Source organism: Cynocephalus volans, chromosome 7 (genome assembly GCF_027409185.1).
Source record: "Cynocephalus volans isolate mCynVol1 chromosome 7, mCynVol1.pri, whole genome shotgun sequence".
NCBI classification, from domain to species: Eukaryota; Metazoa; Chordata; class Mammalia; order Dermoptera; family Cynocephalidae; genus Cynocephalus; species Cynocephalus volans.
The window spans coordinates 79,254,254-79,281,362 of record NC_084466.1 but is presented as its reverse complement, the minus strand read 5'-3'; the positions used below and the strand labels follow the sequence as shown (position 1 = coordinate 79,281,362).

Here is a 27,109-nt window from a genome sequence, read left to right as displayed (position 1 = left end):
AAGGGCCGCCTTCCTCCCGATCACGGTTGGTATTTCCCTAACAACATCAGCGGTCGGCCAGCCTGTTGGGAGGAGACTTAGGACACAGTTTATGGGTGGTCGAAGACATAAATGCTAGACTTGAAGGGGCTCTGACCTCCACTGCCGAATCTCTTTCCTCTCTACAGAGACAAATTACCTCTTTAGCTCAGGTCACCCTCCAAAACCCTAGAGCACTAGACCTCCTCACTGCAGAAAAAGGAGGTACTTGCATCTTCCTTGGGGAAGAATGCTGTTATTACATCAATGAATCCGGTCTAGTAGAAACAACCATCATCAAACTCACCGACTTAGCTTCCAGCCTACGAACCACATCCAGTTCTAACCCTTTTTCTTCTTTTATCTTAAACCCTATCCTAACTTGGATTTGGCCCATTTGGATTTGGCCCATTTTGGGACCTCTAATCATTATCCTCATAACCTGCCTTTTCTTGCCCTGCATCATTAGGTTTCTTCAAACCCAAGTGGGAAAAATCTCTAATCAGGCCTTTAACCAGCTTTTGCTTAGAAACTACCAGCTTCTAGGTACCGATGAACCCCCCGCCTCATCTCGTGAGCGCCTCAGCCGATGCTGAAGAGACACCACCGTACAGAGGGAACGCGTCCTACACGCCCTTGCCACCGACGCCTGGCTGCTCCCTCCAGTCTCCAACTACGAACAATGGAACCGGTGCATGTTCGACTTGTGGCTTCAAGGAACGTTTACGGACTTTTCCCCTTTTGAAATTACTTGTTTCTCCACCCTCCTTTGGGGTTTCATAATGGGTATTTATGTACCTTCCTCCCTTTGCCCCCCCCACAACACCCCAGTTCAGCAGGAAGTAGCTCGATGACTTCAACGTCCCCTTTCCTAAAACAAGAAAAAGGGAGGAATGTAGGGACCCAAATGCCCCAAGAGATCACACCGAGGAATGTAAGAACCCAAATGCCCCAAGGGATCACACCCTGATCACATAAGTCCTTCTCGGCCACACCCCATCATGGCGCTGGTTGCCCTCTAAGTAGGGATTGTATTTTAAGCCAATCAGCCTTCCCTAGAAGCCCTATATATATGTGTGTGTGCCGCCTAATAAATGAGCTCTCTCTGTTGGATTGTCAACTGGTGTCGACTCGTCCTTTCACATACCAGGAAAGCATCTTCAAAACGTTTTTATAATGCTCAGCATCATTTTTCTGTGCAAAACAATGCACATTCATTTGCGAAGCGCAGAAAAATTGTAAAATCAGAGAACTATAGAGAAGCAAAGAAAAATTCATTTAATCCTTCTACTTAGATAATAAACATTGATATTTTACTGTAAAAGAAACAGATTTTGATGGGAGGAACTGTTATGTTAATTTTAAGCAAGTGCATGTAATTCTGACATAAAACTCTCATATAACATGTCACCCCTCACAAAGCCAAGTTGTCCACAGACAGCACAGGTTTATGGGCAATCCATAGTTCTTGAGCTCAGTCTGTGCAGGGGCTGGGTGGGGCTGTGTAGTGGACTGGCCCTCACTGATCTTACTAGTTGGAAAAACAACTTTTGTAGCTACTGTTGTTGACAAGGGTGTAATCCACCAGTAGATCAGAAACATGTGGTGAGCAGCATATAACAAGACATCAGCAACATGTTTGGACATGGTGCCAGAAGACTAGCTTGGACTGGTCCTTGCATTCCTCCCTGTTACCTGAGGATGGGGTGGTCCTCTGTTTATTCACCTCTGCATCTCTTGCACAGCACTGGCCCAGAACACAGCAGATGCTTGATAAACACATGTTGACATAAACTAAAGGCTTTGGTTCAAATTCCTATCTTATCTCTATTACTATCTTATCTATTCCTATCTTATCTCTATTCCTATCTTATTTATTCTTATTTATTCTCATCCACTTCTCTGGCTTCAACCCCTGTTTGAGCTAATGACTTTCAAATCTCAAACATTAACCCTGTCTTCTCTCCAAAACTCCAGACCCAGCTACTGGCTACCTCCTGGACTTTCCCACTTGGATGTTTCATAAGTAGCTCAAAATTAGTATATCCCCACTTGAATTTGTCATCTTCCCTCCTGTCTTTCTCCCACAACCCCTAGATTCATTCATGGCATCATGGTCTTGTCTAGGTATCCCGCTGAGATAAATGTCTCTCTTTACTCTGTTCCATTTATTTGCTCATGCAAATTCTGCTGGCTCTAACTAAAAAGTGTCCCAAATTCATCCTGTCATCTCCATGTGCACAGCTGCTTTTAGTTCAGACCCTAAGCACATCGGTCTCATAACTAGTCTCTCTGCTTCCAATCTTCCTGTTTTAAAAATCCTCTCTGTGGCCAAAGCCAAAGCTATCTATCTAAATTCAGGCATAATTACATTGCTTCCTTCCTTAAAAACATTCAGAGCCTCCTCATTGCCTTAAGAATCTAAATTGCTAGACAATTCAGAGAGCCTGTCACAATCTGGCCCCAACTTCCCTTTCTGGTCTTGTCGCTTACAAAACTCACTCCCTTCCCCCCAAATAGCTATGGTCTGCTTTAGCCACCTAAAATTTCCCACTCTTCCCCCAATAAACCATATCTTCTCTCTTTGCATTGGCCAGTCCAGAATCTTCTTTCCCACCTTCTTGTTGATGCTCCTTCACCTGGGAGCTTGTTCTCTGTCTTCTAAATCCAGCCCATATGTCACCTCCTCTGAGCAACCTTTTTGGGGCCTCTAAGGCAGAACCAACCATTCCCTTGATCTTGCCTTCATAGTACTTAGCCTGGATATCTATGATAGCACTTTTCTCTACCAAGTCCTAGTGTGTGTGTGACCTCAGCGCTTAAGATGGTCCCTGGAACGTAGCAATGACCTCGTAAATGTTTGGGACAAGAGTGAAGTTCTGGAGGATAGGGCACGGTGGGTCTAACATCACATCCCCCCCCCCCCCCCCCCCCGGGAAATCAGCCCCAGCCTCGGGGGCCTGCCCGCACTCTCAGCCCATCAGACCCATCTTCTGTGCAGTTAGCCTCAAGCTTCACTTTGCAAGAGTCTCCTGCTTGTTTCACAGGCAGATTGTCCTTCTTTTCCTGAAAAAGACTGATTCAGTAGTGATCAGTGCAAGCTTAGTAAGTTACATTTGTTCAGAGGCCCAGAAATGGGGATTGGTCCTGGGCAAAAGGACCATGTCTGGAGAAAGAAAAGGTGTGCTCCTGGAGCAGAGGAAGAGAACAGAGCTCATCTGCATTTTGGGATTTAAATGAGATATGGCAAGAGAACCCATCATTTGATTTGATTAAACCTATGCAAGGGTCCGTGTTGGGGCACACAAAGATAAATCAAAGATATTCTCTAAATTCTACTCAACTTTTAGGGTATAACTTAGAGCCTTAAATCACAGAACTTCAAGAAGTATCCCCATTTCCTCAAACCTGGGCTAAATTCTTCTCCTGCAACATCCAGGTATATCCTCAGCAGAGCTTTTCATTTGGTGCCTTGTGATTGCTGGAAAGCCTGTCAGCCCCTCTGTTAGACCACGTTAGGCAAGAGCAGGGGTTGCATTTATTCATTTTTGTCTCTTCAGAATTTAGCTTACTGTCTGTTTTCTAGAAGTTCCCGAAATAGTTAATTAAATTGAACGGAAGTCTTCCTACCTCGCCTCAGGAGAGCAAGCACATTGGGTTATGTGCACAGAATGAGCACATAGCTAGCACTAGAGGAAGTGAACAAATGAGCGTATTCCAGGACCTAGGAGCTCACAACCTACTGGGAAGGCAGGGGCGGAGGGAGGGCTGCTAGCTCCCTCCTCTCTCCTCTACATGGCACACTGTGGTCTAGGGTCCACCAAGCAGCAGAAGCCAGGCGATGAAATCCACGGGAAACTCGCTAAGGCTTTTTGGAAAAATGAAGTGATGAGCAGTGGAATTTCTAGGTGGAAGGGAATCCAGGCGCGGGATTCCAGCGCGAGGAAAGGCTAAGAGGAAGGAAATGCAGGGTATGATCTGGATGGAGAGAGAAAAGCAGAAAACTGAGGCTGGGAGGCGCGCTTGGCCGCTGGCTCCAAATTGTGGCGGGGCACAGGGGTGGGCATCGGAGCTCCTGCATCGCCTCCACGACAGCCCAGGTGGAGAGCGCGGTGGGTGCGGCGCGCCCTGCCGCCCCCCACGGGCCAGGCCGGGGCGCCCCAGGGTCCCCCAGCCCCAGGCCCGGGCAGTGTCCAGCAGGCAGGGCGGGGCCCAGCCCGGGTGTAGCGGCCCCGAGGGGAATGACTAAGCCTTGGAGGAGGGCAGGCGCGGCAAGGCGGGAGTGTGCCAAGTTATGAGACGATGATAACTCGGCCCCAAGCCTCTGGGGTCGTGGCCGTGGGCCGGGAGGGGCGCGGCGGCCGCCCCAAGGGTGATAAAAGGGGCCGCGCTGCGCCAGAGCCTCTTTCTCCGCGCGGTGCCCGCACGCTCCTCGCGAGCCGGCCGCAGCTCGGGAGGGGCCTGCCAACGGGGCGGCCACCGCGCCAGGGGACAGATCGCACCGTGCCCCTCTCCTCCGCAAGGCGCAAACTGGGCGCTCGGCCCCTTTGGGGGACCGTCAGGTGCCTGTGGGGCCGGGACGGGGGCAGGCGGTGGCAGCACCGACCGCAGGGGCATGGCGGGGGCGGCGTGCCAGCCTGTGGCGAGGCCGAGCCTGACCTCCATCTCGTCGGGGGAGCTGCGCAGCCTGTGGACGTGCGACTGCGAGCTGGCCCTGCTGCCGCTGGCGCAGCTGCTGCGCCTGCAGCCCGGCGCCCTCCAGCTGCGCGGCGACCAGCTCGTGGTGCCCGGGCCCGGGGAGCCCGCGGCCGCGCGCGGGGGCTTCAACGTCTTTGGCGACGGCCTGGTGCGACTCGACGGGCAGCTCTACCGCCTCAGCAGCTACGTCAAGAGGTGGGTGGCCTCGCCTGGTCCCCGCAGACGCCTCCATCCCGCTGGAGACCCTGGGAGCCCTGGCTGTCCTCGCTGCCCGTGACCCCGCCTGGACCCCCTCCTTAGTGCCACTTCCAGATTTTCTCATTGCTCACGTCACCCGGAGCCTGCCAGCTGTCCCCGCCCTGGCTGCTTCTGCCCTTTGCACCGACGCTTTTCAGCTGCCGCTCGCGGCCGCCCGGGGGCATCAGGGCTGGGCGCGCGGGGTGCGGGGCGGGAGCGCTGCGGACTCGCTCGGCCCCCACCCAAAGCGCGTGACTGCAGGATGCTGCTCCCATTCTGGTTCCTTAACTGGGTCAGATGAGCTCAAATTGGGGGCACATCCTTATAGGGGATCTTTGCAGCTCGGGGAGACTCACCCTGGATTTAGATGGGGGCGGGGGGAGGATGCGCAATTCGGAATACGACCAGCCTTGTCCAGGGAGGAGACCCGGGGGAGAAGGGTGAAGAAGGTCAAAGATTCCCATCTTTGGCCTTGTTTGTGTTTCAAAAGTAAGTAAACTGTGGCGGAGAAAGGAACGACCCTTGGGGAGTCCCTCTCAGGGCCGTGGGGGCTGTCGAGTGGGCAGATAAGTTCTGGGGAAATTAGTGCAATGAGCGTAGCTCCAGGAGCCTGGCCCCGGGCTTGGGCCAAACCTGCGGCCTTAATTGGATGGAGACACCCAGGATGCTTAACTGTGGTCACCAAAGTGCCTGAAGCACTCTGGGCGGACATGAAGCCAGCAGGGACGTGGTCCATCATCCGAAGCAGGCTGTGATCGGGATGGGTAAAGCGGGAGGGCACTGGTACTCTGCATGGCCTCGGGCCTCCGGAGGTCACCCCGGGGAAGGGGCGCGGGTGCAAAGCCCTCTCACGTTTGCGCTGCGTGTCCGGAAGAGGCAGCGCCGTCTAGAGTGATTCAGGGGTGAGTAGCAGGACAGCTACGGAGACAGGAGGGCCTTGCTATTGGGAAAGACAGCGGCTGTGGCACCCTGTGGGTGGGATGGAGCCAAGAGGAGCAAACAAACAAAATGAGATGTTTAACATGCCTCCTTCAAAGCTGCTGGGAAAAACACCTCTCTTTTCTAAACCAAGATAGGGAGGGCTTTGAATGCCTGAAAAACTATTCCCCAGCAAGCATTTCTCCCTTTCTTAGTAAAATGAAAATTCTAACCCATAAGCAGGAGACTGTGGGAGGAGCTGAGACAGATGCCAGATTTGCAATGATTTAAAAAGAAGATAACCCTTGTATTTGAGAACAGGGTATGAAAAATAAAAATGTCCAAATTAATTGAAGCCATAGGTTAGGCTTTTGACAGAACCAGCTCCCCCAATCTTAGTAAACAGTGCTGCAAAATTTGAAATGATTTTGAAGGCTGTCATTAAACTCTTGCTTTGAACACCTCTTACACAAAAGAAAATGAAACAGCAGTGGTCCCCTGCCACTTCAGAGTCTAGAATAAACAACCCAGCCACAATGACCAGATGACACCGACCAGGGTGTAAACACAAATCAACAATCATAGGTTCTTATTGTATAAGAAACCATGTGAGGGCTTTTGTACCCTGGGAAATAGTAAGGAGCCTCTGAAAATAATTTGGGTGATGGAAGGCACAGTCTGTCTTCCTCTCAGGGGACAGACTGTGGCAGGGGAAGTAGGCTTTTATACTTGGGCACGCAGTCCTGAAGGAAGACGGAGGGGATCTGGTTGGATTGGAGACAGCCTTCTGGAAAGAGAGAGGACTGGGTTTTGGCAGCAGTGAGAGGCCAGGAGGCGGGGAGCGTACTGAAGCTGGAATTCAGACACCTGATGTTGCTGCTTCTTGGATATGCCAAAGTTACCCAGTGTCTTAGCATAGAACTTCCTCCCTCAAAATACTGCTCCAAAGCTGTGGCTCTTTTTTTTCTTTTCTTTTCTTTTACTTTCCTCTCTCTCTCTCTCTCTCTCTCTCTCTCTCTCTCTCCCTCCCTCCCACTCCCCCCCCCACCCAGCCCAAGCTCTGGCCATTTACATTAAAAAACAGATTTTCATGATTTACTTTTCACCAGTCTGTTCTGGCACTGTTCTAAAAGTCTCAGGATCACCTGGATCAGTGATGGCTAGGGTACAGACCCTGAAGTATCGTCTACATCCTGTGCCCAGGTCACTGTTATTGCTGCTACAGTGGTGGACAGCAGTTTTGAGAGTACGTGGCATAGTCCTCTATTTGGGATGCTTGAGGCCGGACAGTTGGTAAGGATGACAGTTTCCCTTTGCCTTGTCAATCATCTTCTGAGTCAGCTTGTCCCCCAGCACATACTTTCTGCTTGTCATAACAACTTGAAGCCTAGAGTTGATGGATTCTAGCAACTTTTTCATCTTCTTTGTGGTCACCATATTTCTGCCTTAGGTGTGGGATGGCCCCTAGCCAAGGGCAGCCACCAAGATGGCCAGGGAGTGAGAAGGAAAAAGCGATGATTCTTAATCATTTTGGACTCTAGAGCTTTTGTGAATTGTATGTAGACCTTTCCCCAGGAATGTAGCTGTATAGCCAATGCTGCTGACAATTCAGGTAGTTCATTAGACACTTGGAACCGGGTTAAGAATTCTTGCTCTATTAGTTAATTAGGTTTTTTTCCCCCCCCATTCAACAAATATTTTTGGTGTGTGGGATAAGACCATTAATTAGGACTTCTTTTAGGGGCCTCAGAAGTGTGTGCTGTGGCTTTCATGAGGACCTTTCCCAATGAACCCTGAAAAGCTAAGAGCCACTGACCTTGACATTCATATGATCCGCTCACTCAGAGAGCAAGAGGATGATTTTGGTGGCCCGACTTACTCAGGTTCACTTTCTGATATTTGAACATTTTTCTAAATACATATCTATGAAATGCACCTAAGGAAACCAAGGGTGGTGAGAAGGCTCAGTGATGGCCCCCAAGGGCTTAGAGCTTCTTGGAGAGTCTCCTTGAAAAATATTTGTCCTACTTTGGGGGATTTATGACAAGATTTTTATTATTTGTTTTTTCTTTCTTTCAAGGATTGCCTCCCATGTTACAAATAAAACCTGTTCAGGACGTCAGGATAATGCAATGGTCATCCAAGGAGCTATTCATTCAATACTTAAAAGTCCAAATCACCATTAACTATCACACACACACACACACACACAAACACACACACACGCACACCTTTTTTTCTTATAGAGCATTCTCATAGTGAGGTGTAATGTCAAACGTTTGATAAAGACGACCTCTAATTCCTTCTTCTTGGTGGTCCCCTAGCATGAAAGAGGCTGCTTGGGTAGTAAAAATATGCACAACAATAATGATAGTGGCTCCTAGTATTTACTTGCGTACAGGAACAGTGCAAAGTGTGCCACAGGTATTATCTCACAAAAGCTTGCAAAGTCGGCACTATTTTTCCTTTCTTTACAGATGGAAAAATTAGGACTTGGAGAGCTTATTTTACCTAAGCAAGAAGCTGGGGAACCGCAGCACCAGCAGTATTGTCTCACTATCAAGCCTATGCTTTCAGCAAATTGCCTCAAACCTGAGATTACTCTGGCTCACTGTGGTCAGCAGCATTTCCCATGCATTTCCCAAACCTACAAATAAATAACTGGAGCCATGTCAGCCAGTGCGCGTCTTGTACAATCAGCCTAAAAGAGGAAGTAAGTGCAGTGGTTTTAAGGCAGCCACTGAAAGCAGAGATGTGACCTGTCCCTGCCCATATCTGACCAGCCGTGACTTGACTTGACAGTCACACCCACCTAAAGAGCAGCCACCCTCCATCTTCCCAACAGTAAGATGAGGACAGAGTCCTCAGAGCTGAGTGGACAGAGCTTGGCTTTGTCTGCCAGCACAGGCCCGGTTGTCAGGAGGGATCTGGAGGTGAGGCCAGAGGTGTGGAGGTGGTCATAGCTCCACAGTGGCTTGCAGGGCTGCACTCAGTGGCTGGTGTCCTGTCCTGTCCTGTGACTGCGCTCTTCTGCCTTGGAGTCTTAGATGTAGTAGCCTGCCTGGGACAGCAGCCCCTTAACAGGACATATAATGATATTGGTGACATAATAGTCACCCATGTATTGAGCTACAGTTTCTTTGAGACAGTCTAGAGGAAGAGTGGACAAGCATGGATGCCAGGTTCTTTGCTAGCCGAGTGGCCTTAGGAAATGGACTTACTTTCTGTGTGACTCGGTTCACGCAGCAGTAATATGGGAATGACAGTACTACTGACCTTATAGGGTTGTTGCTCAGAATTAAAATCTGTAAAGTCCTTAAAACAGTTATTTGCACATATTGATCACTTGAAAAATATAAGCTTTTATTTATTATTAAGCAGTCCCATAAGCCAAGTGCTTTATACACATTGTTTAATCTTTTAGCCACCTCATGAGGTAACTTTTGTTAACCAGACTTTACAGGTGAGGAAAATGAATCTCAGCAAGGTTAACACACTCAGTGAGGTCACAGAGACAGAAGTCACACTCAGAGCTGGTGATTCAAGTGCCACACACCAGCTGCCTTCCTCAGCTTCCTGCTCTCAGCTCACCTGGTCCTTGCCAAATGCCCACCTGTCGCCTGGAGGCAGCCACCCCACAGTCCAAAGGCTTAGCTAAGCTGTGACTCCTCCTGGGGTCCCCATCTTCCACTGCTCTGCCCATCCCTTGGGGGTGTGTTTGGCCGGACAGAACCATCTCTCTTCTACTACCCATCTCACTTCAATAAATGGCTCTAACTCTCCAGGCCCCTCCTCACTTGCTCCCTTTTATTTAGATGACCAGGACATAACCCAGTGGAGCTTGGACACATGAGTGTAAAGAACTATATATTTCTCTGGCATTTGTATGTTTGGATGATTTATCAGTTTGTGAACCTCTGAGTGGCAGGGACTGCATGTTAGTGCTTGTCAAACTTGAAGCATGCAAGTCTCCTGTGGATATTGTTAAAACACAAATTCTGACTGAATAAAGCCAAGGAGGGGCCTGGATTCTGCATTTTTGCAAGCTCCTAGGTGATGCCAGTGCTGTTGGCCCAAGGATCACACTTTAAGCTACAGTTCTTACATGTTCATCATTTCTTATGATGAAATGGTGTATTTTCTTATCTTTCTCCCCAGTACACTGTACATTTCTTGGAAGCGAGACTATTTCCTTTCTCATCTTTGTGTTCCCAGTGCTCAGCACATAGTAGGTACTCAGTAAATGTTTATTGCTAGTATTAATGAATGAATGAATCATTCTCTGCCCCATCACGGTGCTTCACACAAACTAAGCATTAATAATTGCATAATGAATGAATGAATGAACGTGTGTATCTTTGATTCAAGCCACAGACATTAGAGTGATACGTCTGAAAATTTTGCTTAATTTTGCTAGAGTTGGGGCAGAAAGAGGAGGGGAGGAATTGTTTGAGAGCTTAGAGCGAGGCTTTGCACAAGACCATCAAGCTAACACTGGAAACAGAGCAGCGACATCCTACTTGCCCTCAAGACTGGAATGTCCCTGCAAGCTTTTGCTTAGTGCTGTAGCAAAGGATTATAAAAGCCGCAAGCAATTTCTGGGCCTCTTATACAAAGACTATTGCAGGGTGCGTTCCTCATTTTCTCAGCTTCGCTATGCTTATTTTTTCAAATGAACACACACACACACACACACACACACACACACACACTCTTAGGTGGTGGTCATGGGTTTGAATTCCTGTTTGTCTTTGAGCAGAAAATTGTTAGATCCAAGGGAAATTTGGGACAGCTTGGAAAGGTGGGCCTTTTAGAGGATGGGGGATCTTTCAGCCACTCCTGATTTTCTAGAAGCAAAGCACAGTGTTCTTTTTTGATCCCATCTTTCAGATGTTGCCTTCATTAAGCTCTTCCCTGCAGCCTTCCAAACTGAAAAAATGAGGAAAGAAGTTGGAGCAAGGAAGGAGAAATCCTTGCTTATTTATCTTTCAGATATTCATGTTGTCCTCATTTCCTGGTAACTCAGATGAACACAGCCCTTGTTGTGAGTCAGAACTTCCAGAACTTCACCCTATGGGCCAGCCAAGTTGGCCAGGATTGAAGATACTCATGCTTATCAAGCACCTACTGTGGGCCCAAGTACCTGTGTCCACGTTACATGCGCTGCCTTTGATGATCACATGGAAGGCAATACTGGTATGCCCCTTATGCAGGTGAGGGAGCAGGCTCAGACAGGTTACGTGACTTACTCAAGGTCACAGTGTGTTGTGGCTGTGTAACTGAGTTTACACAGCCAGGAAATTAGGACGTGAATGAGATCTTCTCATGTTGAAATGCTGTGCTTCCCACAACATTGTCCTGCCTTTTAATCTTTGTATTGAAGCTGAGCTTTGAATATTTCAGCCTAGAAGCATTTTGGGACCAGGGTAAAAGCAATGAAGAAATGAGAGTTTAAAGGAACTGTCTATCTTAAACTGTTTGCTTTTCATCCCTAATGATAACTTCAGCTAGTATAATAAATATTCAATACACAGAGGCAATATTTGCATTAGTAATTCTGAAATATTCAAGATTAAAGATCAAATAACTAGTCCCTAATGTAATCTGGTAAGGCTCATCTTAAACTAAAACCAATGATTAAATTTCAGATACTTAAACACCTGTGTGACTTCACAACTAGCCCCTCTGCTCTTTTTGAATTTTAGTGGCTTATGTATCTAAATTTTATAACAGTGAATTTCAAAGGAATGCTTACATTTATTTATTTCACTGGAATTTGGAGGTATTTAACAACTGGCCCATAATTAAGAGGCTGGGGTGGATGAATTAATGAGGTGTTTCTTATTTGCGGCCTGGGTAGAGATAGGGAGTTTATTAAGCAGGGATCTTGCCACCATCTCTTGTCTGTAAATTCTGGTATCAGAGCTCTCGTATAAGCAGTGTTCTCACACATCTGTGGTACGATGATGACTGACATGCCCTGCGATGAGGTTCACAGCTCGGTAAGTTCCTACAAGTGCCTGCGAATCATCAAAGGTCGATTAAATTATGTTACACATAGTTTTATTATTCAGGGAGTTTTATTAAATTCAGACTCCAAAATGGATAATTCATGTGTAGGTTATACATGACACTGAACACGTGACTATCCACAAGACCCCCCTCTGCTAATCATGCCAAGTAACAGCTCTTTGAGCCCTTCCACAGAATTCTGCAGAAACTGGTTATTCTCCCAGCCAGTGATCATTTCTAAGTTGAGATTTTTATCTTTTTCCTTTAAGCTGTGGGTTCGTTGTAAGAAAACCTAATAATGTCAAATTCTAGTGATGGGTCCAATCGGATGTCAATTGATTTTGTTGGCAGCAGGAACTGTCGCAGTGTCTTCTGTGTCATCAGAAAAGTAATCAAAGCTGCAGATTTTCTGGGTGCCTGGTACACAAACACCACATGCTCGCCCTACAGAATGACGATCAGACTACCTATATTGAAAGAATGGAGGAACCGCCTTGAGGAAATAGTACAGACTCTTGAATGACTATAATTAACTCCCTGGTAAACAAGGCGGTGGGAGAATGCGAAGCCCACCCCGGCTGGATCACAGGGGGCGCCTGACCCTGCCTCAGCATTCTGAGTCTACCTTCTTGATGTTTACACCAATCAGACTTGCCTTTTTCTTCCTCTATTGCTATAGGGGTGTTCTTCCCCCTTTCTCCCATGCACCCCACAACAGTCTCTCCCCACCCCCATTGCAACCACAGACCTCAACTTCCTCTCCTCACCCCTTGCCAGGTCACTCTTGCCTGCCCCATGGCCGGGCATTGGCAGGTGAATGGCCGGATGGCCAGGGGGGATGAGTGAGCACAGGAGGCCCCGTGCTGCTGACCTCCACTCCCCCGCTTCCGAGGCTCTGAGCCCCTCGGGTGTGATAAGGCAGGTGGGAATGCCCTACCCTGCTGCCCAGCAGCGCACCTGGGCTTAATGAATGCTGATGAGTGATTGGATGAGAGGGAGTGCCCCAGCACGTGGTGGTCCCCTTTGTCCTTCCTTGTCCTTTCTTCCTGTCTCCAGTACCTTTTGTCAGTCAGTCAGTTGGGACAAAGGACAGGAAAATTCTCTGTCTTCTGGTATGGAACACAAGTGCCTCGCCCCTCAGCCTTACGCAGTGCCCCACCTCACCCCTTCTCACCCCACACTGTTCTGCCCAGGTGAGGATGAGGCTGGGGAGGGGCTGGATGAACCACACCAAATGTCCCATCTGCCCGTCTAAGTTCTCTTACCCAGGGCAGCCCCGTTTCCACCCCAGGCCCCCCTCCCCTTCTCCTTCCCACCGTCCTCTCTCCTACTCCTGCCCAGCTCACCCACACCCTGAGCATCTACACCTGCACCCTCTGTCCTCTGCAACGCTCCCGCCTATGTCCCCTTCCAGCCCAGGACCAGCCCCTAAACCATCACCACCAGTGCAGGTGGGTTGGGATGTGGAGAAGACTTTAAAAGCCTGGTGAAGCAGAAGGCAGGAAGTGTTTTTAGAGGCTCCATCAGGGGTCAGATTTTAAAAGCTCTCAAAACCAGGTCTGCCGATCCCAGCCAAAAGATAATGACATAGATTTCCAAGAAACCAAGCTGGGAGACAGCTGAGCGGAAACTGTGTTTTTATGTCTCCGGGTGGGTATTGTCCCGTGTGCTCTTGACCCATGCCTGGGTCACTGACTTGAGCCCCGGCCCCTCGGAGCGGGTGGTGGGACGTGGGCACAGGGAGGGACACCGGGAGGACTGTGCGGCCACAGCTCCCTGCGGGGCCATTTGCTCTCCACGGCTGTGATTTTCACCTCAGGCACTGGAAGGACAACCAGCCTGAAAGAAATGCTCGGGGCCGTCTCTGCCCATGACTGGATGTAAGAAACGAGCAAAGGCAGCCGTGCTGTCAGCTCAGCCGGCCCATTCCCCTGTCGCCGTCACTGTAAGCAGGTGCTCCCAGCTGCATCAGTGTGAACCAGCGCTGGGGCTAAGAGTGACCCCATTCAGCCCGCCTGCCCCCCGCTGCGTTAGACCTTGGGATTAGTTAGGAAGTTAGCCATCTTCTTGAAGATCAGCTAATTTGCACTTGGATCTTTTTATCAACAGTGCAGAAAGGCTGCTGGGAAGATTTGTAGGGCAGGGAGAGAAACCTGACATGCTGGCTGACAGAAGCAAGATTCAGAAAGATCTTCCTAGGCTGGAATAATGAACTAAAACCAAGGAGGCTAAACTTAATAGGGATATGGGCAAAAGTCCAACATCGGTTCTGGTTTTTTATTTTTATTTTTTTTTTAACTTCACAAACTCAGGATCAGGGAGCTGTGAATTAGTAATAGTTCATATGAATATTGTTTGTGTAATCAATGAAGGGGGCTGGGTTTATCTTTGATTAGAGAGGGGAAGGGAGGAGGAGAAGGAAAGGAAAGTTCCAGATTTACCAGTTAGACAGGATGACCCTGCTGAAGAAGACCAGCTAATTCCACTTACTGAGTGTAACTTGTTCTCGATCCAGGGGGACTTAGATCTCCTGTAGCTTCCAAAGAGCTCTTATAGCCCAAATGATAGGTGGGACTGGTCATCTGGTTAAGGCTGCCCCTGAGAACCAAGCGTGGACTCCTGGCCACCCCACGGACCATGGCCACCTTTGGGTTGCACACTGATCCCTAGGCTGATCAGCTATGACCAGAGGAAGGAGGTTTATTAATATAGTACAAAATATGATGACCTCTGTAAGGACACAGTTGTAAGGGACTTCCCTCAAAGGACTGTGGCTGTGGTAGGCACCTGTTCAGGACATCCACCTTTTAATTTATATGGGAGGGTACGTTACACTAGCAGTTATCTCTGCTTTTTCATAGGTATGTGGAACTGACCACCTACTGTGATTACAGAGACTACAGGGAAACTATACTGGACAAACCAATGCTGTTCTTTATTTACGTACAGACCAAAAAAGACACCTCAAAAGGTAGGTATATAAATATTTTTGGTTGAGTTCTGCCTTGTTGGGCTGCAGACTGAGGCACGCTGGTGGCAAGGAGCCTGGTGTGCGAGGCTGTCTGAACTCAGCACAAGGCTGCAGAGCATACCTCTAGACGATCCTAGGGTAGAAGCCGCCTGTCTCTGAGCTTCTTTTCTACTTCCTGTCTATGCAGGAAGTGATCTGACATTCTGAGCCATCAGGGGTTGGATATACTCTGCCACGTATCACTACTGTGTCTGAGGCATGCACTAATGCAATTAATTGGCACGACATCCGTGTGGGGCTTATCATCCAAATGGGGACATTTCTGAGCATGAAAGTTGTCACTGTTCATAATTGTTCTAGGACAAAGGTATAAACTGGGACTGATCCACACAAACTAGGATGCATGATCAACCTACTTATGAGGTACTTATACCATTCCCATTTTACAGATGAGAAAACTAAGATAAAGAAAATAAATAGCAGTTATAGATGCTTTTATATTTTATGCTATGGTGTTAGAATTTCATATTGAGACACATCCCTTTGTTGTTTCTTCCAAGAAATCAGATTGACTGGTAACAACTATATAAACTCAGATTTCAATATGAAAATGTCTCCGTTTCCCCTTCCTCTTCCCACTCAGAGTGGTGTGTGTGGAAAGTCATGGACATAGTGTTATGTAATAGAGGTGGAATTTCTTACACTTGCTTCTAAATAGCATTCTTAAAATGAGTCCAGGGTAATAAGAAATGATCTTAAATTTCAAATAGACTTGCTCAAACGTTCACTCTTGCTCAGATTTGTGGAGCTCTCTCTGTTCATTTTGTAATTCAAAGTTACGATGCTTTCTGCAGAAGAGGCCAGGAACAGTATGTTCGGTAACAAGCACTGCTCATTAGAGCACCTGAGCCCTGCGTGTTCTTTGGCTTGATAATGACCAGAAAGCCGGATAGTTCTCTAGAAATGTAATTCATAGCTGAATCAAGTACACCTCCTGCATTGCACTCTCAGGAGGAATCTAAAGAAAGAATAAGAGACCTCTCCATTTTAACATTTTGATGAAAGTACAGAGAGTGAGTGGCACAAGGAGGTATTGTGGGTGACCTACAGAAAGTACACAGCTGTATGACAGCTATTGCAGAAGGAGGGACAGTAACCTAGTACAGGTTGTGAGAAAAGCCATTCATTTCTCATTTTAAAGGGTCTGTGATATAGAAGCTTAAGATAGTCAAGTTTAAATTATAAAAATTGTGATTAACGCAACATGTTCATTCTAAACTGCACTTTTGTGCAAGTTAGAAAAGCCACCATTTCCTCGAGACAATTAGTAATGCTTCCCAGAATCTTGTCATAATAAATACAGAAATAGACAATATTTGATAATACAAGTGGCATCCTCTAGAGTTGTGCAGCATTCAGCCTGCCAGCCAGCACCACTGTGGAGTACGGTAGCCTTGAGTATTAAGCAAGCCTAAGGGTTTTGATTTGGTTTGTGTAAAATTTAATTTGAGGCATCAAATAACTTGATTGCTTTGTTTATTTATCTTTTGTCTCAAAGAAGACGTAAGGTATCTAAGGTGCCCCCAAAATGATTTGTAAGAACAGAAAATATGGGTAGGAAAAATAAGTACAGTTAATTCAAAACTCATTCCTCAAGAATGCAAACACTTGCTATTGGTTGACCAATATTGGGTTTGGCTCTGAGATATCTCAAAGCCAATGCAAAATGTTCAGTTCTCAAAGTTACATATTGGCTGTTCCATGGCCTTTAAGCAGAGAGTGACTTAGGTATCTTTGTGTCCCCCTAGACAAAGTGCTCAAGTAATTAAGGCAATGGAGCTTGATTCTGGGGGCTGGAAAAGTTAAGAGGTTGATGGTTAATAATATTTCAAATTTCCTAATGAGTAAAGAACCTTCCCTTTGTTTAGATTATGCAGAATTGGACAGACTCAGACTTAACAGATTACCAAAATACAAAACAAACAAACAACAGAAAAACCCAACTGTCTCCCAGGACAGAGACACGGTATTATATGAAAAATGGGAGAAACATTTTTCCCCTTGGGATTGTGTTAGGAGCAGGAGCAGGGAGGAGAATCATCCTCAGATGGCCTCGATCCTTAGAACCCTAGACTTGCCACTTGGCAGAAAGAATGCCAGGTCTCTGGACAGGCTGGGGAGACACACAGGTGAGGGGAAGGCACGGGGCAGCCTCCTTCCCTGGACTTTGCTGATTTTCTGCTTTGCAAATCAGGAAATGTTAGTGAGAACCAACTTGTGATTTAAATATCCTACACAGCAGGGACATGAAAACCAGCCGTCTCGAGTTTTCCTGTTCACTCCCTAGGCTGTAAGTGCTGTGCAAGCACAGTTCCCATCTGTGATAATTATAGAGTGGGACTTTTGATTTCTGAGATGCGAGTGACAAACTGCAGCCCTGGGAAGCTGGTTTTCTAGGCTGCTTTTACAGTAGCCCAGGGCTTCCTGCAAATCTGCAACATTCTTGGGAACATTTCTAGAAACCTAGTTAGGCTTTCCAGCAAAGGATTGAGAATGGCAAGGGAGGTTATACAACCTCCAAAGAAGGTGAGAACCACTGCTTTAGCAAATCCTAAGAAGGATGTTTATGTCACGGGTGCACACTTCTTTCTGAATTCTGCTTGCCAATTTCTAGAAAGGACATATGCATTTCTTGTGAACACAAGACACCCCAAGATAAGAAGACAGATAGAGCAAGGGATGGACGCGGTCATCTCTTCAGTAATTGGAGAAAGTTACCGGCTTCAGGTAAGCCTTCAACTGTCTAAACCCAGGGCTGCCACCACAGAGGACGAGCCTGTGCATTTCATGCGATAACTGAGTCTTAGAGCCTTCGCTTAATTCCAGACACTTTGTTCTCTATTGAGTCGCTGTTGCCACCTATAAAGTGAGCTTAGTTTCTAATAACTTATTACAAGTGAGGTAAGAATAAATGTAATTTTGGCCAAGCAGTTCAAAATCTTTAGAAGGAATATGATGCAAATGCAGACGTATGTTTAAAAAGAAAATAAAGTTAAAAGATATTGGTCAGAGTGAAAAGAGAAATAAGGGATATGATGTTTTGGATGTTTAGGCAGTTGCTAATTCTATAATGTCAACATGATAGTCATGTCTGTTGAGTCAATTAAATGTTTCTTTCTCTTTCAGTTTGACTTTCAAGATGTAGTGAAGAATTTTTTCCCTCCAGGAAATGAGGTTGTTAATGGAGAAAATTTGAGCTTTGCATATGAATTCAAAGCTGATGCATTATTTGATTTCTTCTATTGGTTTGGGCTCAGCAATTCCACTGTAAAAGTGAATGGAAAAGTTCTGAATTTGACAAGTACAAGTCCAGAAAAGAAGGAGACAATTAAGTTATTTCTGGAAAAAATGAGTGAACCTTTAATCCGAAGGAGCAGTTTCTCTGACCGAAAATTCAGTGTCACTTCCAGAGGTATGTTAAAAATTCTCAAGGACATGTGGAAGGGTACACTAATAAAATGGGAGAGGAGGATCAATTAATTGAAAAGGCAATACCTATTGATAAAAGGAAATATAATATCACATAATTCAGAAAGTAAGAAGTAAGTAATGTTTATTGCCAAAAAAGAAATATAGTAACTTTTCCTTTTAGACTCCTTTAACTTTTCTGACATAGCAGTCATATCATGCAGAATACCCAGAAAATAATCTTAAAGATGATTATTAACTTAAATGAATACTAATGCTCATTTAAATATCAAGCAATAAGTTAAATACTATGAAGGAATGCTACTTTCCTGATGTGCATATTCTGGACAACAAAATGTTAACTCAACTTCTCAGGTAGGGGAGAAGTCTACATGGTCAAGATATCTATCTTTAACCGTGTTTGGAAGTGTTCTCCAGATTTTGTAAGACAACAAAAGAATAATTCTTGAGAAGGTTCCATTTAAGAAATTATACACGACACACAAGGAGCTCTTGGTTTTGATGCCCACGTGGCTGAGGCAGGTGGCATTGGTCAAGTCTTGTCTGATGTGTCTTCTGCAGAGCCCCTTCCTTCTGTTTCCTGCTAGTCTGGGCTGGAGAACCATGACTCTTGCCACGAATTGCAGAAAACCACCAGTCTTCATGAACCTGCAGTGCTTGGAAAGTTTGGATGTAAAACACAGAGTCTTTATTAATTGTGTCTAATGACAGTTGCTTTTTTTCATTGTTTACAGCAAAAATGCTTACTCTGAGCTATTTCTTCTTCTGCAAGTGGTCTCTCTCCTCCTTCTCTCTCTGCCTCTATCTTTCTCCATTTCTCTCCATCTTTCTCTCTTTTCCCCTTCTTTGCCTCTCTGTTTCTGTCTCTTTCTCCATCTCTGTCTCTGTCTGTCTTTCTTCTCTCTCTCTCGTCTCTCTCTCCTCATGTTGCCTTAGCTTTGTCTGTCTGAGAGTTTCTCACAAAGATGTCTTTGTGCTGTGCTTCATTGCAGCCATGTGGGGAATTATACTCTGATCCTTTTGCAGGGGAAGATTAACTCGCCTGTTGCTGCAGCTGTCACCGGTGCCAGGTCCTTCCTCTGACATGCCCTCATATCACCTCCTGGCTGTACAGGCTGGGCAGAGTTTTCCTGTCTCCCCAGGGCTCACCCTCTGCTGTGATCTCGGAGACAATGAGGAGCATGTGAAGTTGGGTTGTCCTTCCTTGAAAGTTGACTCTGAGCCAGCCCTGGGGCCACTTCCTCTCTGGAGCAGTGGGGCAGGATCATTCCTGGAAGCCACCACAGTGCACTGCAGTGGCATATCCCAGATACACCTGCTGCCCATCAGGCAGGCCGAGCCTGGCTCCCAGCCCCAGGCAGAGCTCAGGCCAGCAGTGCTGCTAACCGGCTCCATCCCCTTCAAAACCTGGCCTCTGTCCTCATCATCTATTCCCCAAATATGGCCTTTGCCACTAAGTAAGAAAGAGGACGTGCAGCTCACTGCAAACCTGCTCCAGCCTGCGGGGAAGCAAGTGACAGTCATGCCCCACTGATGGACAAAAAGCAACACATTTCTGTTCAGCCTTTTGAGTTTTTCTGAGGAAGCCAGGATTCTCTCTTAATCACTGAAACACTTATGTTGCATGAGTTTTAAAGGCACTGTTGAGCTATTTTATTGTGTTCACAGTGATGGTAATAATACATGCCTTGTTTACTGTTTTTTAGGTTCAATAGATGACGTTTTTAACTGCAATCTGTCACCCAGATCATCTCTGACAGAGCCTTTGTTGGCAGAATTACCATTTCCAAGTGTTCTGGAATCTGAAGAGATACCCAACTGATTTATTTGCCTGGACTGAACATTCCACCCTCCAGGCCTGTGCTGGACTGCAGGTCGAGGAGACGGAGGAGGTGGGAGGCGGGTACTTCCACCATCTTGTCCATCCAGCTCCTCCATGGCTTCCACAAATGCTCCTTTCTTCCATTTCCATGGGTGTGATGCCCTGGCAGGCCCAGTGCAGTTAACACCCTTAAAGGTTATGGCTATCAGGATGGTGGGGCTTTGGCCCTGTGGCATGGCAGGGTCAGGGGGGCTGGGGGGAGCAGAAATCCTTTACTTTGAAGACTTCTCCAAAGTGGCAGGGGGGGGCCACAGAGTCCTGCCACCCTGAACGTTTTGCTCAGTACCCTGGCACCCTGGGAGTTCTCCCAACGGCCTTTGTGGGAGTTGTCTGACTTGGGTCTTGATCCATCATGCTTCATACATCAGAGTTTGGTCCATCCTTATCTAAACCCAAGCCCAGCAAGCATGGGGTTAACAGTGCCATTCTCTTGCAATCCTGGCTGGGCAAAAAGCCAATGTCATCTTTTGTTGGAAGGCAAGAATGTTTTTTATTCTGCCTATATGAAACTTACAAGAAACATTCAAGGTAAGGATCAGGGGAGGATTGGCCAGGTTGCTAGGATGGTAACCCTGCCACCCACTGCCTGAAATATGAACTTCCTTGGCCTCCCTCCTAACAAAGCAGCTCATGTAGAACGAGTCCAGGCGATGTGGTACCAAACAATGACAGGGAAAGGATAATGTACACGGCAGTGTCCTTGTTGAAAGCACATTATGTCAGTTGGGTATTTTAAATAAGCTTTTAGCAATCCTAACACTAAAAGCAAAATAGAAGAAAGCTAAACCATTACTGTAATACATTACATCAATATGGTTTTTCATCTCATAGCTACAATGGATTCTTCAAAAGGAAAAAAAAAATCATCCTATCTACATATAAAAACCTGCACGAATGAATCTCTACTATGCTTATAATGAGGAAGATTTATCCTAAGTATAATTTTTCTATCCCTTTTCAAAAAGTGTTCCTGTGTTATACATTTTGATAACACTATTGATGGTCCTGCCATTTATATTTAAATGCTATGTACCACATTGGCGCAATTATAACTTTTCTTAGCATTCAAGCTAGAAATGATTAAGTTTGTGACCAAGGGTGTGTGTGATCTTTCCACTGTGGTTTGCTGGTGGTATATTTGCCTTGTAACTTACTAAATTACAATAAGAATTGTGGTTTTCACAGCCACTTTCTCAAAAAGAGTCTTTTGAAGAACAGGGCTATGAAGTGTTTGGAGAAGGGAAACAAAATTTGACACTGATCTTTCAGAGAGAAGGGGAATGCTACCTAATAACAGATGAGGATAAACATTTGTTATTAAACTCAGTAAAAGACGAGGAATATTAACAATAAAATAAGTTTTATACCAGCACAAACAAACCTTAGGTGGATATCAAATATTAAGTGCTTCCTAAATTAGATAGAAATGCTATTCACAAAATTGACATAGAAGATTTTTTTTTAAGTAGCTGAATTGAGAAAAAACATCAGTGATCACCCCAGGAATGGACTAAAGATCTAGAAATTTTCTTTCATTATTAAAAACTTTTTTTTCAGCTGACTCTGAGCCAAATGTATTCACCCATTCAATATTCACTCAGCAAAGTTATTGACTGCCTATAAGGAAATAAACACTGTGCTAGTATATTTTATTAGCAAATATTACAAAGAATTGATATTTGTCAATCTTGAAAACTGACAAGTTTAGAGACAGATCTTCCTGGTTGAAAGAGGCCTCTATCTGTGTGTAAATGTAACCTAATGCAGATATTTTAGCAGTTTAAGATCAACAGAAATCTGTAGGACAAAAATGACCTAGGCAATTCATCCATTTATTCAATTCATTCATTCATTCAATGCATATGCTGCATGCTTACCTGATGCTGTGCGCTGAGGGGACGCTAGCACGTAATGGTGCCTCCAGCATGACCCTCACTTTCAAGGAGTTTCCAGGCTTGTGAAAGGAGACAGGCATACAAGCTAACATGAACAGTAAAATAAGTGCTATGAGAGAAGTTCAAAAAGGGAAAGGTCTAGGATGCTTATGATCCAGTTGAGATTTATTTGGAGAAAAAATTAATTTTTTTTATCACCAGTTTATTTGGAGATAATAAAGTATAACTGTAAAATTTAGTTTTAAAACAAATATATAATGAATGATTTATCCAAGTATTGATTTATCTATGCTCTCAGTGACCTTGGAAGCTCTTATTTCAAAGAGGATGGAAGTCCAAAAATTATTTACAGAATGAGGGCGTTTCTACTCATCACCTGATGGCCGTAGTTTCATTTTTGGCTAAAAGATGACATTGTACAACTTGATCGCCTACCTTAATTATGAGCTTAAATGTCTTTTTACTGTTCCAAATATCCAATCTATCCTCTAAGAGCAAAGTTATGCTCCTATTGAAGAAATACAAAAGAATGCGTGAGTCAGTTTCTGAAGGGAGTCTCCAAAAAATTTCAAAAATGTTTTAAGCAATAGCAGCCTCATTAGAATAAATTATTACTTTGAAGAAGTGAACATTCCCTGGGTTGGATAAGTGCTGGTATAAAAGATTTAAAATGAGCGTTCACATTTGATATTTGCTACTTGCACAGGCCTGAAAGGAGAACTAACAATGGAAGGCGTTTGTAATTAACCAGTGACTGGCCCAGCCAGCTTACTGCTTTAGAGATCAGAGAAGAGAAAAACTCAAGAACCAGGGGAAGCAGGGATGGCCCAGGAGGAAGGTGACACTTAAAGGAGGTTGACGAGGTTTTGATAGAATCAACAGTCTGAACTTGCTATTATGGTTTTATTTGAATGGAATGTAAGTTAATTTGTTGAGTAGCAAGTCAGAAGCAGAGCTTGGAATTTACCCCATTAAATTGGACTGTCCTAATAAAATAGAAAATATTAAAGAATTTTGTTTTCAGCATTGTTCAATAAGAGGAGAGCCATCATTCTTGGACTACTTACTCACAACTCCTCTTAGTGGCAGCTATGACCTAGGCGGCCTCAGGAAGATCTGAGTCTGTGATGGCTAACTTTGTGCGTCACCTTGGCTGGGCCATGGCGCCCAGATATTTGGTTAAACGTTATTCTGGCTTTTTCTGTGAGGGTGAGATTGACATTTATGTTGGTGGACTTTGAGTAAAGCGGATTGCCCTCTCTGACATGGATGGGCCTCATCCAATCAGTTGAGGGCCTGAATAGAACAAAAGACCAGCCTCCCCCAGTGGGAGGGAATTAGGACAGCAGATGGCCTTTGGACTTGAACTGCAATGCTGGCTCTTCCCTGATCTCCAGCCTGCTGGCACACCCTGCAGATTTTGGACTTGCCAGCCTAGTTGTGTGAGCCAATTCCTTAAAATAAATTTCTCTCTGTATATACACATCCTTTTGGTTCTGTTTTTCTGGAGAATCCTGACTTATACAGAGTTCATCACAGAAATTGAGAAAATGTTTTATGAATTCATCAGTCAGCTAAACAAACAAAAAATAAAGTGAAGGAGAAAAGTCAATATTCTGTTTTTCTTTTACATAAGGACACTTGAATGAAAGTATTGCATACTACACAGTAATAGAAAGGTTTTTGCCCGAATATAAGAACCAAAGCAGAGAAGCTTGACTCAGCATCTTCGTATCCAAAGCAGCCAGACATCACTGAAAAGGGATTGTCTTTGGCTTCTTCTGGGCTTTTGGAGGCAGCCACCTGTCAATTCTTTTACACATTCTTCATTGGCTTGCTCTTTAGATTCTCCCATCAGCTCTTTTCCATTCTCCCTCTCCTGCAGGAGATGGCCTTGCCTCTCGCATTAACCGGAGCAGTGCTTGCAAACTTGAATGTGCCTAGGAATCTTCTGGAGATCTTGTTAGGGTGCAGATCCTGATTCAGTAGGTCTAGGCAGGGCCTGAGCGTCTGCATTTCTTTTTTCTTTTTTCTTTTTTGTTTTATCAATATATAACATAGTTGATTTTCATGTCTCTTTACCGATTCCTCCCTCCCCCAACTCTCCCCATTCCCACGCATCAACATCATATCTGTTCACTCGTCTTAACAAGTTCAAGGAATTGTGATTATCGTGTCTTCTTCCCCTCACTCCCCCCATTTGTTTGTGTATTTATTTATTTATTTATTTTTATCTCCCACAAATAAGTGAGGACATGTGGTATTTCTCTTTCTGTGCCTGACTTATTTCACTTAATATAATTTTTTCTAAGTCCATCCATGTTGTTGCAAATGGCAGTATTTCCTTCTTTTTTATAGCAAGTAGTATTCCATTGTATAGACATACCACATTTTCCATCTCCACTCATCTGATGATGGACATTTGGGCTGCTTCCAACTCTTGGCTATTGTAAATAGTGCTGCAATAAACATGGGAGTACAGCTATCCCTTTGGCATGATGATTTCCATTCTAACAAGCTCCCGGGTGAGGCTGAGGCTGCTGGTCCTCAGACCACAAGCAAGGCTCTAGAGCTGTCTATCTCAAACCTGATGAATTACCTAGGGATCTTGTTAGAAAGGCAAAATCTCAGGTCCCACCTGACTTAATCTGAATCTGTGTTCCACAGATGCCCAGGCGGGGGTGTGCACACTCGGGCTGAGGAGCAGCTCTCCAGTATGCCGTCTTCTCCAGGCCTGGGCCCCTCTCTCCTGTAGCTTCCTGCTATCTCTCCCAGCTCCTTACCCTTGGCCTATGAACTTGGTTACTTCTCTCCTCTTTTAAGTAATAACTCTCTATACCTGACCTACTCCCTCTCCCCTAGCTATAGGCTTTCTTCTCTGTGACAGCCACAATTAGAGTGTCCTATCCTTGCTGTCTCCTCGCCCTTGACATCTGTCCCCGTCTTCACTACTTCCATCACGTTCCCTCTGTGTGTGTGTGTGCATGTAGAAAGAAATCTATTGCTATCATTTTAGGTGAAACAACCCATTCAACACAGCTATTCTCAATTGTTTGGGATCAACTCAAGCCTCTGGAAAAGGCATATTAGTGACCTAGATGTTTCCATTTCTCAGTGATTAGCTTATCCTGGCAGCGTTGCTTTTCCTCTCCCTTCTGGAAAAAGAGGCCAGGATGTACTTAAACTTCTGATCTGGTCCCTTCACTTCCTTATTTGACCCATTCGATGAGGCTGCCTGCTGCCCGGGTAAAGGTCATGCTTCTCAGCATGGCTCGCAGGGCCTGCCACTCCAGCTGGCTCTGTTTCCCACACACCCTTTTCAATACCGAGCTCCTTGGGGTGTGGGACACCATGACCGTTCCATGCCGCCTGGGCCCTTGCTCTGCCTGCCTGCTGTCACCTCTCTCTCTTCACCTGGATCATTCCATATAGCCTGGAGCACTCAGCTCAGCTCTTCCAGGAAGTTGTCCCCAAGCTCCCATAATACTCAGGCAGGGCATTGCCCTTAATGTCCTCACACAGCTCGTACTCCACGCACATCCAGTGCTTATTGAGGGAAAGAAATAGGAAAAAAATGAAAAAACCTCAAAACTCTACATAATCATTTAAGGGGGTTGTCTCAGACAACCAAAATTCAAAGGCAGGGATAGTGCATACTGCTCCTAATAAAATGAACCCACACCACAAATACATTTTGAAACAGGAGTGAAAGACTATAAAAAGAACCAAGATCAGAATAGCAATAAGACAAAAGAGCAATAGCTTAGATCTGTGTGGCTCTACAACTTATAAATTATTGTTATAATTATTAATCTTTACAGCCCAGTGAGGTGAGCATACACTCATTTTACAGATAAGGATACTGGGCGGGATGGGGGGGAGGCCTCAGAGAAGTATCTGCTCTACCCTGAGGGTCCCCACGTGGAAAGTGACGAAGAGCTATTCTGGCTCTGGATCAGTGAGTGTACACCCTGCAGCTTGCCTACGAGGAGACAAATGTAAGACATTGGTAAGAATTAACTTTTAAAATCTATACACTTGTGCTCTATTTTAAGAATACATTTCTCTTAAATTATGCTGTGCTAATTAGCACTATCATTTCCAGAGAGTAATGTTATTGGGTGCTACTTTCTTAATTTAGATGCCACTACTAAATCCTAACTTAGACTCATTTCTTTTAATAACATTTATGTCTTCAGTGTGTTCCACCGTTCATTTGAGAGTCTGAAATGTGAGAGTCTAAAATGTGTTATATTCATTCTATCGCAGGGATAGGACTCTGCCCTCAGAAAATTCTAGCGTAACTCTTCATTTTCAAGAAATCCCTTGCATATATATTTGGGATTCTTACTTTAATAAACTCCTCCTTTGCTAGACTTCACTGTGCACACCTAAGGTCCTGTATTAGAATAACCCAAGGATAAGGAACAATTGTAAATTGCTTTCTAAGCGTGTTGCCAGCAGTCTCCAATGTGTATTTCCTGTTTTCTTTTTCCATCCAAGTGGGTAACAGCTATGTTCTAACCTGGAGGCATTCAGCAGTTACCAAGCACCTCCTATGTGTCAAGTTAGCAGGTAGTTGGCAAGATGTGAAGATAAAAGACCCTCCTCCTCCCTGAAAACTCTTACATGGGGGTAAAAGACCCAGCTTACTCTATGGGGATGGGAGAACAATTAAACTGACAATCAGAAAAAACTATGGTTGGGGACAGGAACACAGCCTGGTGTGGAGAAGGGTGTCACAAATGTCCCTGCTCTTTCCTGTTTTCAAGCTCACTTCCCGCCCTCTGACCCTCCAATCCTTGAGCAGGAACGCCCGTGTGATAGGATGAAACTATCACAGAAACTCTGCTTCTGGTTACACGCACAAGATTACTTGGGATTTTGTCCTCTGGCTTGGTTCTTATTTACTACAAAGATCCATGACAACTTTGCCCACATTTGCTCAAGCTGAAAGTTAGGAGTGGATGAAAATTTGCAGCTGAAAAT

At 45.4% G+C, this 27,109-nt stretch overlaps 1 protein-coding gene and 1 pseudogene across 1 annotated transcript; one reads left to right on the top strand and one right to left on the bottom strand.

The window, feature by feature from the left end:
* The first annotated feature begins 4,440 nt into the window (after window positions 1–4,440).
* On the top strand, window positions 4,441–23,732 carry MEDAG (mesenteric estrogen dependent adipogenesis). The gene is made up of 5 exons (XM_063103323.1): window positions 4,441–4,911; window positions 14,745–14,854; window positions 17,529–17,641; window positions 18,041–18,326; window positions 20,050–23,732. The coding sequence occupies exons 1-5, from the start codon at window positions 4,634–4,636 to the stop codon at window positions 20,163–20,165; spliced, it is 903 nt and encodes a 300-aa protein (XP_062959393.1). The 5' UTR covers window positions 4,441–4,633; the 3' UTR covers window positions 20,166–23,732.
* LOC134381553 (large ribosomal subunit protein eL30-like) lies at window positions 6,967–7,308 on the bottom strand (annotated as a pseudogene).
* Window positions 23,733–27,109: the final 3,377 nt, after the last annotated feature.

Bases quoted from the DNA above. Each gene is read 5' to 3' on its own strand.
- MEDAG (XM_063103323.1), top strand. From the start codon at position 4,634: ATGGCGGGGGCGGCGTGCCAGCCTGTGGCGAGGCCGAGCCTGACCTCC. The intron at 14,855-17,528 runs GTAGGTATATAA...GCCAATTTCTAG, and splicing joins CAAAAAAGACACCTCAAAAG to AAAGGACATATGCATTTCTT. The intron at 17,642-18,040 runs GTAAGCCTTCAA...TTTCTCTTTCAG, and splicing joins GAGAAAGTTACCGGCTTCAG to TTTGACTTTCAAGATGTAGT.